A 16,859-nucleotide genomic window follows, 5' to 3' on the forward strand; every position below is an offset into this window, starting at 1 on the left:
GGGCAGGATTTAAGCTCTTAGTGGATGATGGACATACCTTTCAAATATAAGATATATAAATAGCGGCTATCTGCCTGGGTGGGAGAGAGCATATGGGTAAGCAGAATGCATCAAATTGCCATTTAAATCTTTACACTTCTATCTCCTGAAATCTTGCCTTGCTTGCCTACATTGCTGCTCCTTGTGGAATTTCTTCTGCTTCTAGTGACTTTTCTTTTTCCTGTTCATTCTAGCAATTAAAAGAAAACTCCGTAATTCTGAGGAAGATTACTTGTGCAGATGTCTATTTTGGGTTTTTTTTGTGGATGGAGGGGGAAGAGGCAATGTGCAAACTATAGATTGCGTTTTGTTAGATAATAATATGTGAAGCTTATTTCACAGATGTTGAACAAATCTGTCTAATTAAAATTCTTCTTAGAACTTTTCTAAAGAGAAAACTTTTTTTTTTTAAATTTGTATTTTATTCCAAATTTTACTGGTCTCTAAAAGAGTGTGTATTGTGTATATAGGGTACAATTCTTCTTCAAAATTAATTTTAATATGCACTTCAGTTCACGCTACCACAGCTCAGAGAAGGCTTAGAGAATCCATGTTGTTCTGTGTTCATCGTGTGGCTGACTTAGGGGAGATCGTCTCCTAATATCTAGTTTGTAACTATGGGAGTCCCCTGCAGTTAATTTTCATCAATTGCCAGAAAACCCAGTTCTAGTCAGCTTGAAGAAGTGATTTCATTCAGTCTTAAATCTCTAGTTCACAAAAAGGGCAGCTCTCTTAAGAAATTTTGGGGACATGAAATTACTTGCTTACTAATAATTCTTTATACATTTTTTTTTTCTTTTGCTAGAAATAGTTCTCTTGTTTTTTTCTTTTAAAGTTTGCCAACGCTTCTGGTAGCAGAGTGTGTGCTGGTTTACATGACACCACAGCAATCTGCAAATCTTTTAAAGTGGGCAGCAAGCACCTTTCCAGTGGCGATGTTTATAAATTATGAGCAGGTAAAACAAAAATGGCATTTTTAAACCTGCTTTATTGTCCTAGAAATTGCTCTCAAAAGTGGGAGTTGTGCTTGTAAAATAGTGGGCCATATTGTTTTGTAGGGACAGTGGTTTCTGCTGAATTTCTTCAGTAATGTCTTTTATCTTGTAGATCTGCTAGCTCATTGTAAAGAATATACAGCCCTCCTGAAGGACAATTTCTAGGCTATGTTGAACCAAAATAACTGAGACTTAATCCATATGTGGAGAAACCCATAGAATATTGGTTTAGATAAGACAGAGGAAAAAGAAACAATGCTGAATGTTAGATGTGAGTGTATAACATTATGTAATTATCTCTCTGGCAAAGTGGAACAAAAAATCACATCAGCATAAACTCAGCTTCTCAGGGTGGAATTAAAATGCTGCCTCAGGGGAACTAGGTGGCTCCAGGAATTAGTAACGGGATCTTCTGAGCTGTAAATCACTGCTGGAGGGCTGAACCAAGTTGCCAACAACTTAAAGCAGAGGCAGTTTTCAGTGCCCAGCCCCGGTGTCTGCAAAGGCAGCAGCGCTGTCACCCCTGGAGGGGCACTCAGCTTGTAGGCGTGAGGTAGCCGGGGAGATGGTGGCAGTGGGAGATGAGACCTGGTATAAGAATGTGAAGCTTGCTTTAATGTTATCCTGTACGTTTTATGACGTAGACAATTCAAGAGTTTAACCAAGTTACTGCTTTTCACTGCGATTACGTTTTTTTCGGAAGGGGGAACACTTTTGTCTCCTTCTCTACCTGAGGTGAATATGACGGACCGCTTTGGACAGATCATGATTGAGAACTTGCAGAGACGACAGTGTAACCTGGCTGGAGTGGAAGTTTGCAGATCCTTAGACTCTCAGGTAAAAGGGGCACAGAGCTCTGGGTGTGTTTGATATTAAACTTATTTAATCTGCCTGCAAGTTCTGCCTCTCTGTGTGCAGGGTAAGGCCCAGAGCAGTGACCAGAGCGGGTTTGGGGTGGGGCAGCTGCTGCCTGCTGAAACCCTTTCCTGTCTGTGGTGCCACGGGTCCCTGCTCTCAGTGCTGTGGGCGCTCGATGCTGCTTAGTTTCGGCAAAGTACAAAAACTGCAGTAGATCAGAGCACAGCTCCATCTGTCCCACGGTCCTCCCTGCACAGGGGTTAGCAGCAGATGCTTGGAAAAGAGTGTAAGAGCTCTTCAAAGAACAGGTCAAGCAGATGGCCTACAAAATCCTTAGGGGGAAAAACTGTTCTCTGGTATTTTTCCTCAAGTCCTCTGAAAACTGTGCTGCTTGTTTATTTTACAGAGGGAACGACTGCTGTTAAATGGCTGGGAAACTGCACGTGCCATTGATATGATGAAAGTGTACAGCTTTTTGCCACAGGCCGATGTCAAAAGGTATTGCTGATAGCTTGCTTGCGGCCAAAAGTCATCTTCAGATGCCATTTCCAGGGTAGCTCACACCAGTATCTAGTATGGGATCCTCTGATACAACAGGGAGGAGGCTGCCTGCAGTTGCCTGCTAGACAGACAGGACATGTCTGAGTGTGGAGCTCTGCAGAGCCTCAAGGATAACGCCTGGAGCAACATTAATGATCCAGAGGGTTATTGCTGCCAGGAGTAGACAGGCAGTGGTGGTGTTTTATTTAGGTGTGACATAAAGCGTCTCATGACAGAAATTTGCAGATGGAAGATGCTGCGGAAATGCTGTGTTGAGTTTTTACAGTACCTAAGATGTTTCCTGTGAACATCCAGCCTCCACAACGCCAGTTGGGTCCTAAAATACACTCAGAACAGGCAGCTACTTCTCATGTCCCCAAGGGAGGTGACATCCAGGGGTTTGCTCCAGTCTTGTAGGCCTAGATCAGATTACTTATCCGTCTGCTTTTCTACTACAGGTGGGTGGAAAATGACCAGTTCTGATCTTCCTTGTTCCTTGACAGCATAATTAGGTAATGAACCAAGGCAGGGCAGTAATTTAGTGTTATGGCCTATTGCACTATGCAAGCAAAGAGGGACAGAGAGGAGAGGTGTGCCCCGCAGCATGGGGTGACCATCTCTCAACAGATGGATGATGCTTTCCTTCATATCACCTTTAGGAGCCAGACTGCTGAGTCTGCAGGCAGAGCTTCGTGTGTAGAGGGTCTGACTAAAGGCTGCTGTAACAGTCAGTAAGCTGCATGGATTTTGTTAAATTTTTCGTATTAAAGAAAAGCTAAAAAGGGGGAAACTGTTTTTAATGAGTAACTTCCTAGATATATAATATGAAGTGTGAATTGCTCTGAGTCATTCAATACCTATAGTTTGAATTAGCTGAACAAGTTACTTTGGTCAGAATAAGTATTTGCATATGGGGATTTCTCAAACCATAGAACGGAACAGGTGAGACTGAAAATCACAGGTTGTTTAAATAGGGCTGTGTGATTGTACCATATGGCACTTGTAGAGAGACACAGCTTGTACTTTTTTTTACAGCATTTTTGACTACCTTAGATCTGTTCAGCTCCTTCCGCTTGTTCCAAATGCCAAGAAACAGGTTATGTAAACTCTGTCCTTTGGTATTAATGAGGCAAATAATGCTTTCTGTTTTATAAAAATCTTTACAAAAGTGTCTTTCTGCAGCACTTGCACATCTGTGAGTGTACTTAGGAACTTTTGCCCCTCAGCCTCTTTTGATCCTCAGTAGCAGCCCTTCCAAATATTTAGCATGGAAAATAAACACTCTGATATTCGAGTAATCTAGAGTGAGAGAAAGGAATGTGCCAGGTTAAACTTTTTTAAAACAAGCACAGCTTGGGAAAAGTTCTCCCATTTGTTTGGTGGAAGACATTCAAAGATCTTACTTTAAGAATCCTAGGTAGGAACCATTTTAGGAAAAAAATCCTCAGATCTTATATGTACCAGTTGGTTTGTGCTTCATCATGAGCTCATGTGGGAGAGTTGTTAGAAGCTGTACTGGTGTACCCATCACTCTTCCAAGACATAATGTGGACTTGTTGTGATTGTCTGGAGAAAATAGTATCTTCAACTGTTCACTGTAATCCTTTGGTAAAGATAAATCGCCTTCCGTTAGGCTGTGCTATTATGTCTGCTTAAATCCAGCAAGACCAGTATACATGCAGTAAAAGGGGTTAGAAGAGAATTAAAGCTTTTTATGAGAAGTTACACAGATTAGTCCTGGAACATGAAATTCCAGGGATGAGAGGTTGAAAACATCTTGCGGGTCACTTGTTTCATACATTGACATCAAAGAGTAGGAGTAGTGGTGGCATCTTGGTAATGGACAAACACCTGTACTGATTTACTAGCGGGTAACTGCCTTACTGGCTGTAGAGAACATTAAAAACTATCCTGGGACTCCAGCTTGAATCACAGGTTTTATTTTATTCTTACAGAATAGAAGGACTTGAATTCCTAGATGAAAAGGAACTGTTTGAACAACTAATGCAGCACTACTGCATCTGCTGGGCTTCAAAGGACAGCAGTAACCTGGGTAATGTTCTGCACCCCCGGGGGTGGGGGTGACCCTGGGCGTCGGGGTCGGACGCAGAGGCTGGGCCGGTGTACACCGGGTGGAGGGTAGCGGTATCCTGCGGCAGGACCGGGGTCTGCTCCTCTGTGCTGCTTGGGGCTGTGAATGCCTCCCAGCGGGTGTATTGTGACTGTTGCTCCGCAGCCTTTTGGGGGTTTGTACAGGCATCTGAGTTGCCCCAAAGGAAGCCTGTCCAGTACAGGGGAGTTAGAATTTTCACACCGAAAGATGCCGTATGGGTTACTTTAAATAACTGCCTGCTTTATAGTATCAATGCTAATTGAAAGGTTTACAAATCCTATGCATGTAAAGTGCCATATGGGCACATGGTATATGAAATCACAGTGTCCTGACAACATAAAAATAAATTCGTATTACTTAGCCCAGTCTTCTTCTGCACGGTCCCCGTTTACATCTATCTGAAACTTGAGTTTTCCATGCTGCTTTCTCCCGGGGGAAGAAATTCCTTCTGAAGTTAATTCTTTAAAATGTTCCTTTTGTTCTTAAAATTCCATCTCTCCTAGACTGGAATATCTTTGAAACGTAGAGACCTGATCTATGCATATGTAACATTATGTTGCTGCTGCTTAAGAAATTAAAAAAAAAAAAAAATTGTGGTTCAGGTGAAGGATGGATGTCTACAGCCATTATTTGTCCAAATTAGAAAGACAACTGTCTTGCAGGGAGTTTATCTCTGCTTCTATCTGCAACTTCGGGGACTTTAAGTCTTCCCAGAAAACTTCTCTGCTTGCCAGTCTATATCTTTTTCCTCTCCTTCCCCTTCTCTGCCCTTCCCTTACTCCTGACAAAGCGGTATTCGAGAACAAGTGTTATTTCCCGTGCCTTAGCAGATGTGAGGAGACACAATCTCTGCTGAAGCTGTGGAGCCCGACTTGAGTAGCAAAGCATCTGAAACAGCTGGTAAAACTGAACCTCCAGGAGCCTGTTGCTGCTGCTGTACCAGGCACTAGGCAGTGGTGGCTGCTGGCTCGCATCCTGCAGCTTCCACAGTTCTGAGCTGCAGAAGTGCACATTTTCCATTTGATTTTTTTTTTTCTTAATGGCCAAAAAGTGATGACTGTAATACAGAACTTATTTCGAGAGGAGCTAAGGGCAAAAAGGTCACCTATTCATAGTAGCCAGTATTCCTGGGATCTCTGGCATTATTCTTTGCTGTGATTAGAGAAGTATTTAGGACAGATTTGGGTGCTGAGGTTAAGTGATGCAGCATATTTTAGAAGACAAAAAAGACAAATCTCAAAGGAGATAATCAAGCATCTAATGCATGGATATGCTTTAATCTAAAGCAGTTTTTCTTTATCCAGGGTGAATTTACTGCCCTCATTAATGGTACTTTCCCCAGCTTTCTCTTTTTAGTTTTATGGGCAGACCTTAGGTTCAGCAGCAGCCTCTGTGTTGTTCCTTCTGCCTTCAATAACTTCAGTACTCCTTCAGCTTGGCTTATTTAAATTAATTGCTACATCACAATCAAAAAAGGGTTAGAAAAGTACAGATCAACCTGTTTCCTAATTCCCTTTCCTCCCACCAAATCCTTTACATATAAGTTTAAAAAAAAATAATAATAATTCTCAAAGCATCCTCCTTCCTGTGTCTAACTGCCCTAATGGTAGTGAAGTACAGGTAGTATAAGAATAAGCACTTGTTTCTCCCCCCACCCTCCTTCTTTTCAAACAGGTCTTGCAAACATCACGTTCTAATGCATTTGCTGGCGGGAAGCCGTGGGCCCAGCAGCCACAGGGACTGCCTTCCCCGTGAGACAGGATCACAGAAATGATGGGACTTTGCATGTGCCAACCTCAGTCTGTGCATCCGTGTAAGCGGTGCCGGTGCGGAAGGCGATGGGTGCTGCTGATGTCGACTGTCCTGTTGGTTTTTGGTAGTTCTAATGAATCTTTTTTTGCCCGTTGTGAGCAATTGTTATGAAGGCAAGACTTGCCTCCCATTCCCAGATATGTAATGATGGACTTTCATAAGATGTCAGTAATTCCTGTTCAAAAGCTTGCCTGCCTTAGTTTAAAACCGAAAGTAAAGTGTTCTTGGATTATATGACTTTCCTCTTTTGTCTTTTTGTGGATGTGTAAAGTGTATTTGTGACAGGAAGCTGGAAAAACAGTGCTGGTGAGCTGCGTTGTTGGATATCTCTGCACTGTGCACGGCTGATCGTGAAGGTTCAATTTTGTTAATTTTCATTCCGTTTAGGTCTAATTTTTATGAAGTGTCACCGTGTTAGCTTTCTCCAGGCTTTACTGTTGGTACACTGTACTAGCTCCTTCTTGTAGAGGAAGGGTGAAAGAAGAAGGGGAGCTGTGATTCTTGTGCAGTGATGCACCAGGAACTGGGTGATGTTAAGGTAGACTTCATTTAACTGGGAAGGGCTTAGCCTGCCAGTTCAGCACTGGGGTGGTGAAGGTAAGAGAGAAATTAAATCTAAATTTGCACTGCTTCTGGTAGTATCTTTACACCAGTTTCTCGTTCTTCTTTCTTTCCCCTTAAAAGAAACAAAACAAAATCCCAACAGCAATGAAAGACCTTGCCCTGTTGTTTGAAATGGAACCTTGCAACCTTCCTATGAGAAAAATAATAAATGTTTAGTATTTATAATTTGCCTAGTGTCTTACTCTTTAGAAATTACCTATTTATATTTGTTTCAGTGGCTACATTTTCCCTCTCTCCCCAAACGCCTCGCCAAGAGTGGGGTTTTTAAGCAGTAGCAAGCGTAAGCAACCGTTTCCATACTGTACGTGTGAGAATACCTGTCTGGAAGTTGTTGAACATGGACTTGGACTGGGGATGTGGGGGAGGAGATTGTTGAGATACCAGGAAAAGTAAACAGTTCTTAGAAGTGACAGTCATAATTTCAGAGAAACAGGAGTAATAAAAAGAAATGGCCTTCCCTTCGCTGCCCTCCTCTCTGTCACTGATTCAGTCACTGGTAGCTACAGGCCACCTGCTGCTATGTCGGTGTCAAGCTGATTTCTTAAAGGACGAGGCACAGAAATGCAGTTTTTGGTTAATGCTCTGCTCGGCCTTTACGAAGTGTTCGTGTAAACTCTGCCCCCGAAGGGAAGGGATGGACTGTGTGGTCATGAAAGGAGCTTATAACCTTTGCTTCCTAGATAACAATATCGATGGTATGTTTATGCCTGCACGTTTTAGATGTTTGGGCTTATCTGTACCCCTCTTCTACAGAGACATGTGCGAGCTGTGCTTGCCTTAGCGTTGACCCTTTCTCTCTGCAGATGCAGGAGACCAGAAGGATGTGTCTCATTTTTTCACCTTGCCATCCCAGCTCCTTCCTGGGCGCAGCTGTACCAGGGGCCGTGGGCTTTGCTGCCTGGACTGGGAGTGGACTCGCTGCTGAGCCGTTCTGCTGCGTGGGGACGGTTCGCCCGCTGCTTTTAACAGCCTGCACCTGCTGGGGTTTGCCTTCTGCTTTCACCCTGTTGTTACTTCTAGTTCTTGACTATTTTTCATTCCCACTGTGCCATTGCTCTGTCTTACCCTCACGTGAACTCAAGGAGCTAAATTCAGTCAGACTCTGTGAATCTGTCTTAATTAGTCTCAGTCTTCCAAACTTACTGCCTAGCTAAACATAGTGTTTATGCCAGAGACCTGGAAGAAGATAAAAGCATCCTGCCTCCTTGCCCGTCTTCAATGCAGTTTCTCCTCGGTTAACCTGTGTAGCTGTGTAAGGGTAGATACTCAGCCGGTGTGAAGAGGAATAGCAGTGTGCAACTACTTCTGGGTGTCTGCCCCTTCGGAAGGTCTGTGCAAGGAACACACCTCTGAAGGTCCAGAACCTTAGGTTTGAGTAAAGACAACTCTGATACTCTTGTCTTCAGGAGGTTATCAGAGTCACAAGGGCAAAGTATTATATGGATAAAACCTTATTTGAAATTGCCAGTGCAAATTTGTGATTGCAGTCCCTATTCAGAGCTTAAAAACTGAAAAGGTTCCTTATGGAAACACCTCCGTGTCCTCCCTCTACCGTCCTGGTTTTGTTGAGGAGGCAGAGCCTGACAGCTTGAAAGGGCTTTAATGCGACGCTGACAAAATGACAAGGGTCTCTACCTAGGCTGGGACAGGGGCCAGAGAAAAGGTCAAAGAACTCAAGAATCTCAGTCGGTGCTGCTGTATTTGCAGTGGTTTTTTCCTCCTCTTGCTGTCATTCTCTATCAGTTGGAAGAGCAGGTTTTCATTATGGCTGTGCTCTCCGCAAAGCCAACCTACGCTGTGACGGAAAGATGGGTCAGATTTGCTGACTGGGCCACAGTCCAGTAAAAGTTTACTTCTCAGTTCTGCTCACGTGGCTTCGTGCTGCCCAGAAGCTTGGCTATTGATACCTGAAGCATGGCTACTCTGAAAATACTGACCCCTGATCTTTTTAACGTCTTTGCAAGTCCAGGCCTTGAGCTGTCTGAAATTGTGAACACACGATCTCTTCCCTGACAGTTGGCTTGGACTGCGTGGTTGTTGGGGTGGGTTCGTTTGTTTTTCTTTGTTGTCGTTCTGCATTTGAGGAGAAATGAACTAACTGTCTAAAAGAACTGCTGTACTGCAGGTGCGTGTGGAGGTTGGGGTTCTGAGGTGCTTGTCTCACCTTCGTGCCCCCTCGCCCCCATGCAGCCCTTTGCCCAAAGGCTGTTTCCCCAAGTCTAAATCCTGGTATGTCTTCTATTTGGATCTTCAAACTTTTTTGGACTTTGTCAGTACTGCATCTCGGATTGTGCTGTGGACCATTAAGTTGCTTTTCTTGCTTTTAATGAGCGTATAGCATACGAGGGCCTCCCACCTACAGATGCTCTGACTCACAGGAGAGCTTTGCTCCTGTGGGGTGCGTGCTGTCTTGCAAACTCACTTGCTAGATCAAAGACGTGGTGTTATGAAAGCATGACTACAGGTTGGGTACTTTACTGGTTTGGTTCCATTTTGCAGAAGCAGTGAGGTGCTCCCGAGATGGACAACAGGAAATGTTTTACTACTTCCACCTTCAGAGTGGGCTGCAGCGCTTGGGGGGGACGGGGTTGAGCTGGGACCTGGTGCTGTTTCAGATTCCTTTTGCTTCAGGTGAACTGAGATAATGGAGTTCGGGGGCGGGGTTATCAGCAGGATCAGTGGTTTTGGGGAGCAGGCTGAGAGCTGCCCTGCCCTCACAGCCCGCGCTGGAGCTGCCCTGCCCTCTCAGCCCGTGCCAGGCTATCGCAGAGGCGGTTCCCTGGTCTGGGCAGAGCCACGTGAGCAGGGTGGCCCCGCAGGCGGGCGAGCCCCTGGGCACGCAGCGTGGTGCTAGCGGCCGTGCCAGCGCTCCGCAGCCGCCGCGAATCCACCCTCACCGCCCTTCCAGCCCCACCTGTACCTGACTGTCCTTGAATCTCGCCCGTGTTCTCTCAGGATTCCCCTTCTAGCGTGTATAGAAGCTAATTCCTCCTGTATTCACGTGGATGCAATTTTCTTCCTTGCGGTTTATGGAGTAAGAACTCATTAACGGATGACAAACCTCTCGGTATCGGAGGCTCCTCGGTATGGCTTTGACCATCTGGCTCTGCCTATGGTACTCTTTGATGTTCTGCTCCTTGATCTCTGGCCACAGACAGCTCCAATCTGACTTTAGCTGGCGTTAGCATTACCTGGGTTGGGTGCTGCACAAGCACCCGGCAAGAGATGGTGTCTATCCTGAAAAACCTCTTGGTCTGAATTCACATGTATCAGAGTATCTGAAAGAGCTGAGTCAAAGGTGCTTAAATATGAAGATGGGGGAAACGAGACAATGCGTAGTGTCACATCTCTGCTCATAGCTAAGCTTGACAGGTTACCTGACAGTTATTGTCTCTGTTAGTAAGAATCAGGAATTAAGAAAAAAAGAAAAACAAACCAAAAAAAAACCAACAAAAAACCACCACCAGAAAAACCCACCAACAAACCGAAAGCCTTACAACACCCTCTGCACTGCAGGAGTCTTGTGCAGTGACTAATGCTTGCTCTGTGGCAACAAGACTATCCTGCTGATTTTCTTTTGAATAAAATGAATGAATACGTAGTGGCATAAAAGCCCCGTCTCTACTATCAATTTAATTTTGGCAAGACCCCCTTTGAAAGCATATTCCTTGAGCCTCCTGTACCAGATCTTTGAGTGGGAGCCAAGCTGAAGTCTTACCTGCTCTGGAACAAGCAGATCTGTTCCCTTTGGACTGGTTGACATTAAGATGCAACCACTGAGCTGTTGTGTTTTCTGTACAAACGGGCTTTGAACGCGGTTCCCTACAGGAGGTGGGCCCTGTGCGCTCTCGGTCTTTTTTGTCTTTGTCATAGTTTAATCCTCTCTGTGCTTGGAAATGATGTCTCTGCTAGCATGAGGCACATGCTGGTGGAATTTCTGCTCATCAGTTTCTATTTTAGGTCCCTGTATAATTCGTTCATCTGAGGAAAGCACTGAAGAACACGGCATAGGAGCAGAGCTGGTGCCGTGGGATGAGAGGCACGATGGTGCCCTGTTTGCTCTTAGTCTGGATGAGTCTGACTTCCCATCTTGCAGCTGTTCAGCTAAACGGTTCAGCATCCCGCTAGGAGAAGGGGAATCATTGCTGCAAGAAGTCTTCAAGAGAAGTCTCTTCTAGCTCAGTAACCAACAGTGGTGAAGAAAGTAGGTCACCTTGTGCTTCAGGGCTACAACACGATCAAAGGAGTTTGTGATACCTCGGGAGCTGGTGGGGGGAGAGCGGGTGTGGGCAGTCTTGCTCTCAGGATCACGCTAACTAAAATAAATAAATGTTTCATCTCTCTTCAGGGAATATTTGGGTTTGGAGATGGTGCTGAGACAATGCTACTTTGCTGGAAAGCCACTGCCTGAAAAGGGCTGAGAAACGTTTTCTAGGCAGGAGAGATGGTCTTTGCCTTGTGCTGCCGCTCGCTGCGGTTCGCGTGACCCTGCCTGTCGGCAGCGGCTCCCCTGAGCTGCACGGTGAGTCTCTGCCTCTCGCCTGCTCCCAGCCCGGCCTTTTGCCTGCGTTATTTGTACTGACAGTACAAGAAAACTCATCCCTGCAAATAGTTTGTTTAAAGGTGGGGGGGAAAAAAAAGTAAAAATCATTGAAGCTTGCCTGAACTGCAAGGCAAAGGTCAGCTGCGTTGCCCCAACCAGCCAGCTGTGGCGTGGGAGCTCGGCCCTTCCCCTTGCCACCTCCTGCCCGGGCACCTTCCCTGGTGCTCCCAGGGGGTTGCTGGTCCTGCCTGCGGGAGCTCGCCGCCGGCCGCCAACCCGGTGCTGCCTGGCCGGGCTGGGACCGGCCCCGGGTAAGGGCACAACCTGGCCTCTTGGCCACTGGGTATCTCAGATGGGCCCTGACTTTAGCTCTGGTCCGTGTCAGAGCCACACCTGTGTCGTGTTGAAGATCCCTTAGAAGTACTTGAATAGTTTCCTCTTTCCTACTGAACGTAGGGATTGTGTCTGTAACAGCAGGAGCTTTGGGGTCATTGGTAGGAAAAGTGCTGGAAGTCTCCCATGGTGAGGAGGCAGGGATGTTGCTAACGGGTCGTGGAGCGCCTGCCAAGTCGCGTCTCCCCACCGTCCCTCCCGTTCCGCGGCAGGGTGGGCAGCTGGGCTGTCCCTCCCGTGCGCTGTGCGTGCGGGGAGCAGGGTGACGTGGGACCTGCGGAGGGGACGACAGCCGGGCTTTGCAAGGAGCCCCCCGGGGCTGCAGGTCCTGCTGGGGGGCCCTGCCAGGGACCGTGGGGAGCGGGAAGGGGCAGCAGAGGAAGGGCCTCTGGTCGTCCTTGCTGTTCTGGAAGCAAGACGCTGTTAATCCTCTTTGCTTCTCCCGGGGTCTGTGGTTATGAAGGATTTGCACAAGGAGGCTGCTGAGCGCAGTTGTCATGGCAAACCGAGGGAGTCGGAGCACGTGGTCCTTGCCTGCCTCCGAGACTCCTGTCACAAATTCTTCCCGACAGGTACAAGAAAATCCTCGTATCTGCTCCTGGGTGTTGATCCTCGCTCTGTCCAAGCTTCAACCACAGTTTAGGTGATCGCACTTTACTGTGTTCCACCCACGCTAGCCATGCCTGAGCACTGCCTACTCACTCAAACGATGGATAAAAGAAGTCCTTTTCTAGAAAATTAACTTGCTTAGTTCCTTACAGAGATTACCCAGCTCTAGGAACTGAATGAAAAGCAGTTGTTAGCTTGGTGCTTAGCATCCCAAGCTTCTCTGCAGAGTTACCAGTTCCTCATTTCAAGCTTACAAGATTTTTCAGGTCTTTCTGCTGCTGGGGCATGGGGAAATGTGGTTATTGAGGACAGAAACGCTCTCTTGTAGGCTCCCCGCGACTATCCCAAGGTCGACAAGTGTTGGATAACTGCAGGGAGGCCATGCACGTGTGTATGGGACTAGCAGCATCCGTCCCTTCTTTGAGAGCTTGGTGGATTTTAATGTTAAATGCCAGAATTAAGGTCTGAGTGTGGCTCCATCCTACTGGTTATTTTCCCTTCTCAAAAACCAGTCTACTCTGTGTGTGCAGAACTGACCCAAATCTGTCCCCGTGTTCCAGCAGACAGCGGTAAGTCTGCATTAAGAACCCTTGGAAATTTCCATCCGCACTCGAGCATTACGGTAGCAATTTGAAGTAAAACTATTATGCAATATGGGATCTATAAATGGGCAGAGGTCAGCTAACCTGTGTTACTGCTACGAGCTGCAAATAATTCTGCAAGTTCTCATTCAGTAACAGTTGTGTAATCGTTGAGACTATCAGTCTCCCAAGATAAATACGGTAAAGATAAGGCAGTGTCAAACGAGTTGCCTTTGCCTGCTTTATTGCTTTTTTAAAAGAGCTGACCACGGATGCTGGCTGCGCTGGGGTCTCTCCTTGCAGCAACACCATTGTGCAGCACCGAAATACGTTGTCGGTAACGTTTTTTATAGACGTGCAGTCGCAAGTCTGTCCTATGAAATGTGCTGGCACTGATTCAGCAGAGACTCCACATACGCTCGAGTCCCACACTTCAGCATTGTTCTATGTTAATGGCACTTGAGCTTGTCCTTCAGTGTCCGCTGAAGTGCTTTTTTGAGTTTGGGTGCGATGGTTCGTATAGAAAAGCAAATGAAAGGTTGCGGATCCGTGGGATGAAGCAGAGAGAAACAGAATGAAACGTTGCAGGGGGTGGCTGGATAGAATAGGGGGTTTCTGTCCAGGTAGATGGAGATGGGAAATGTTCTCTACGGTTCCTAAAAAGGATCTTTTGAAGCTGATGCTTGTTTTGTACCACCATTTCCTGTACTAAACTAATTGACACAGTTGCTGTTGTCATTTATTTAACAAATCGGTGCAAGCACAAACAAGGACAAAAATAAGTGTCTGCTAATATGAACAGATTTATCTGTTCTCATCCCCACGCCTTTTCCCACGAGCGTAGTTTCTGTCAAGCTTACTGAGTAAACCTTGGTGCCAAGTATTTAATCTTATCCGCGAGGGGCAAAGGGTGCGAAGAGCTGGGTGGTTTTCTTTGTGTGTTAGGGGCATCTCTAAAGAAAAGGCAGGTGCTGGAGCAGCCTCTTCTCAGAATGACAGTGGAGTAACGTCGGATTGCGATGGAGCTTAAATTAGGTCTGCAGCAACCGCTTATTACGTGTTGGGGAAAGCGTTTTCTGCTCGAGAGCTGTGAGGGCAGGGAAGTCGCAGTTCAGGGTAAGCATGTGAGAAATCCAACACCACCTCTGCCAATTCGTGATGATAAATATAGACGATGTATATTGCTGCTCTGATTGCATGGGAGAGTCCCGGCAGCCCCGTGCGTGCCGAGATGATGCTGTTCCCTTCGAGGCCTGGTGGAGCCCTCGGGCAGGAGCTCCTCGCTCTGCCCGTGCTCCTCTGGCTGGCAGTGGGACTTCTGACCACGCTGAACAACTCCATGTCCCTTTGTCTTGCGGCTCCTCTGGCTCTTCTCAGTGTAGCACAGCTGAAAACTTGGGGTAATTCCTACATGGGTAGTTTGTATTTTTTCCTTCCGTGCTGCCAGGGCCCGTCCTGCCCCTTTGCTGGGATGAGTTGGTGATGAGCCAAGTGGCTGCTCGGCCTCATTTGTCCATCAGGAGGTTCAGGTGGGATTTACGTGCTTGAGAGCACTCAGGAGCCACAGCTGACAGGTGCTGAAAATAGCATCCTTATTTTATTGCTTTGGGTTTGTCCCTGTATTTGATGTTAACTTGGATTACGTACAGGGAGTTTTATTTCCCCTTGTAACCGTCCTCACGCCGAGGCAGTGGTTGGAGAGCAGCAGCGTTCCCCAAACTCCAGCAAGAGACTACCAACTGAACTGCTCAGATAGCAGCACATCAGCCACGGCCCTGCAAAAAATGTTTTCTCTTCCCTAATCTTCCAAAACAAATCAGTCGGTGTTTTTCACAGTGCTGATATTTCCCGAGCCGGTTGCCTCCAGCGGTTTTTCCGTCAGTGCTGCGTGGCAGGCACGGGATGCCCAGGCAGTGCTGGCGGGCACTTGGCTGGAGCTCCTACTGATGGGGGGAAAAGTTCCCTCAAGATCACAACATTCGGTCCTGTGCTTAGCAATAATTAATTCCTTTGTTGCCTGAAGGCAGAGCATTTCCTCTAGAAGGCTCGGACAAACATCCCTGCTCCCTGAAGAAAAGTGGTAAATGTTTAAAAGCCAAGGACGTGGAGTTAATCTTCACTTTTGGGCTGTGACCCGCCAGCACTCCGGGCGCGATGGCATCGCTGGCAGCAGCGTTCCTGCGCCGTGTCCGTGGCGGCAGCGGCTGGGAGGGGCCGTTTGCTGCCTCTGCCCTGGCCGAGGAGCGACGGAGCCGTGGGCTGGCACCCGGGGCTCGTCCACGCCGCTGCCCGGCGCTGCCGGTGGCCGCTCGGCCGCCTCCTGGTGCGCTGACACGAGGCAGCAGAGCTTGTTCAGCGCTTTGAGCTGCTGGGGGGAAGCGCCAGGTGAAATCTGGATATGTGTTACACTGGTCTCTTGTCATGAATACCCCCAAAACCACCTGAAACGTGGATTCCTTTCGCCCGAGTTAATGCCTCCAGTGAAACCCTGGGCTGGTTGTGCTGGGCGGCGTGGTGATGGATGGATTCGATGTACCTGGGTCCAGGTGGTTCTGCTCTGTGAGCTGATGAGCTGGGTCAGGTTTTTTCCTGTTCCACGGGTCTGTGTAGGGGGGGTCAGAGAGGAGCCCCAAAGACCAACCAACCCCAGCACTCACTGTCCGTATCCCAGTGATTTCTATAACCTGATGCCAAGACCTTTTGTCTGTAGGAACCAAGCTCTGAGGAGGGGGAACGCGTTGACAGAGGCTTGTTTAGAGGTGCCTGAACTGGGTTTCCCTCAGAGCTCTGGCCCAACCCTTGTCTGTCGTGTGGCCAGCAACAGCCCTCCCTGGGACAGGCAAGTGGAAATTTCCTTCCCATCCCCAGCATCTTGTGAAAACATCATAAAACATCCGTGGCGTTCTTTACCCTTGCTTACAAGAGGGGAAAAAAAAAATAAATCTATAAGCCCCAATCCTTGATTACCCACTACAAACACAAAACGTGGCAGGCAATTGCTCAAGGAGGTGAAATGCCACAGCGCTCGTCTCCTGCGGGGTGGGTTGTGTCCCCGCTCGGGCCCGATCCCTCACGGGCTGTGGGGAGGTTCGGTTTGAAGCGTCTGAGCAACATCAACTTCCCTGGCCAGCTGGTGGGTCCCTTTGGCACCCTGGCCAGCCATTCTCTGTTTGAGAGCAGGGCGAGGGGAGTAGGGGCCCCCCAGCTTGAGGAGCCCTGGGCAGGATGAGGGTTAAGGGCTCAGGGAACCAGCTTTGGCCGTGGTTCAGGCAGGCTCCTTGGGTAACTCGAGGCAAATCGGTCACTTCACTCTGGGCTCTGTAGGATTTTTATTTACCTGCTCTCTGTGGGGATTGCTGATAACTCTCCACGCTGATGCTGTCTTTAAGATTTTAAAGCCCTCTAAGCGTTACTGACGTAACACAAGTTAAATCCCGTGTGTGTGCCATGCCCAGCAGTACCAACGTTGGGCAGTCTTTGGAGGCGTCTGCCCTCCACACCTAAGCCAGGGCACTGCTCCGAGTCCTGGGCTGGCTGCGAGGGGCCCCAGCTTGCCTCCCCCAGGCAGGGTGATGCCTTCCTTGGGGCGCAGCCTGCCCCCCCTGCTCCTCCCGTGTCCCCTCCCACACGTGTTTTGGGGCTCTCAGCTGCACCGTGCTGGGAAGGGCTCTTGTCTCTTGTGTTACGCCTGGGCTTAGACTTAGAGCTACACCTTGGCCAGGAGTGATTTTTTTTTTTTTTTTTTTTTTTTT

At 47.6% G+C, this 16,859-nt stretch overlaps 1 protein-coding gene across 1 annotated transcript in view; it reads left to right on the forward strand.

Annotated features, from left to right (window-relative positions):
* LCMT1 (leucine carboxyl methyltransferase 1) overlaps nucleotides 1–6,594 on the forward strand; it is an 18,788-nt gene extending 12,194 nt beyond the window's left edge. The window contains exons 6-10 of the mRNA XM_026859402.1: nucleotides 875–995; nucleotides 1,770–1,871; nucleotides 2,299–2,390; nucleotides 4,388–4,485; nucleotides 6,220–6,594. Coding sequence (XP_026715203.1) covers nucleotides 875–995; nucleotides 1,770–1,871; nucleotides 2,299–2,390; nucleotides 4,388–4,485; nucleotides 6,220–6,242 — 436 coding nt within the window. The 3' untranslated portion in view covers nucleotides 6,243–6,594. The remainder of the gene's footprint in view (nucleotides 1–874; nucleotides 996–1,769; nucleotides 1,872–2,298; nucleotides 2,391–4,387; nucleotides 4,486–6,219) is intronic.
* The last annotated feature ends 10,265 nt before the right edge of the window (nucleotides 6,595–16,859 follow it).

Source organism: Athene cunicularia, assembly GCF_003259725.1.
Source record: "Athene cunicularia isolate RWA chromosome 14 unlocalized genomic scaffold, athCun1 chr14_part2, whole genome shotgun sequence".
Lineage (NCBI taxonomy): Eukaryota > Metazoa > Chordata > Aves > Strigiformes > Strigidae > Athene > Athene cunicularia.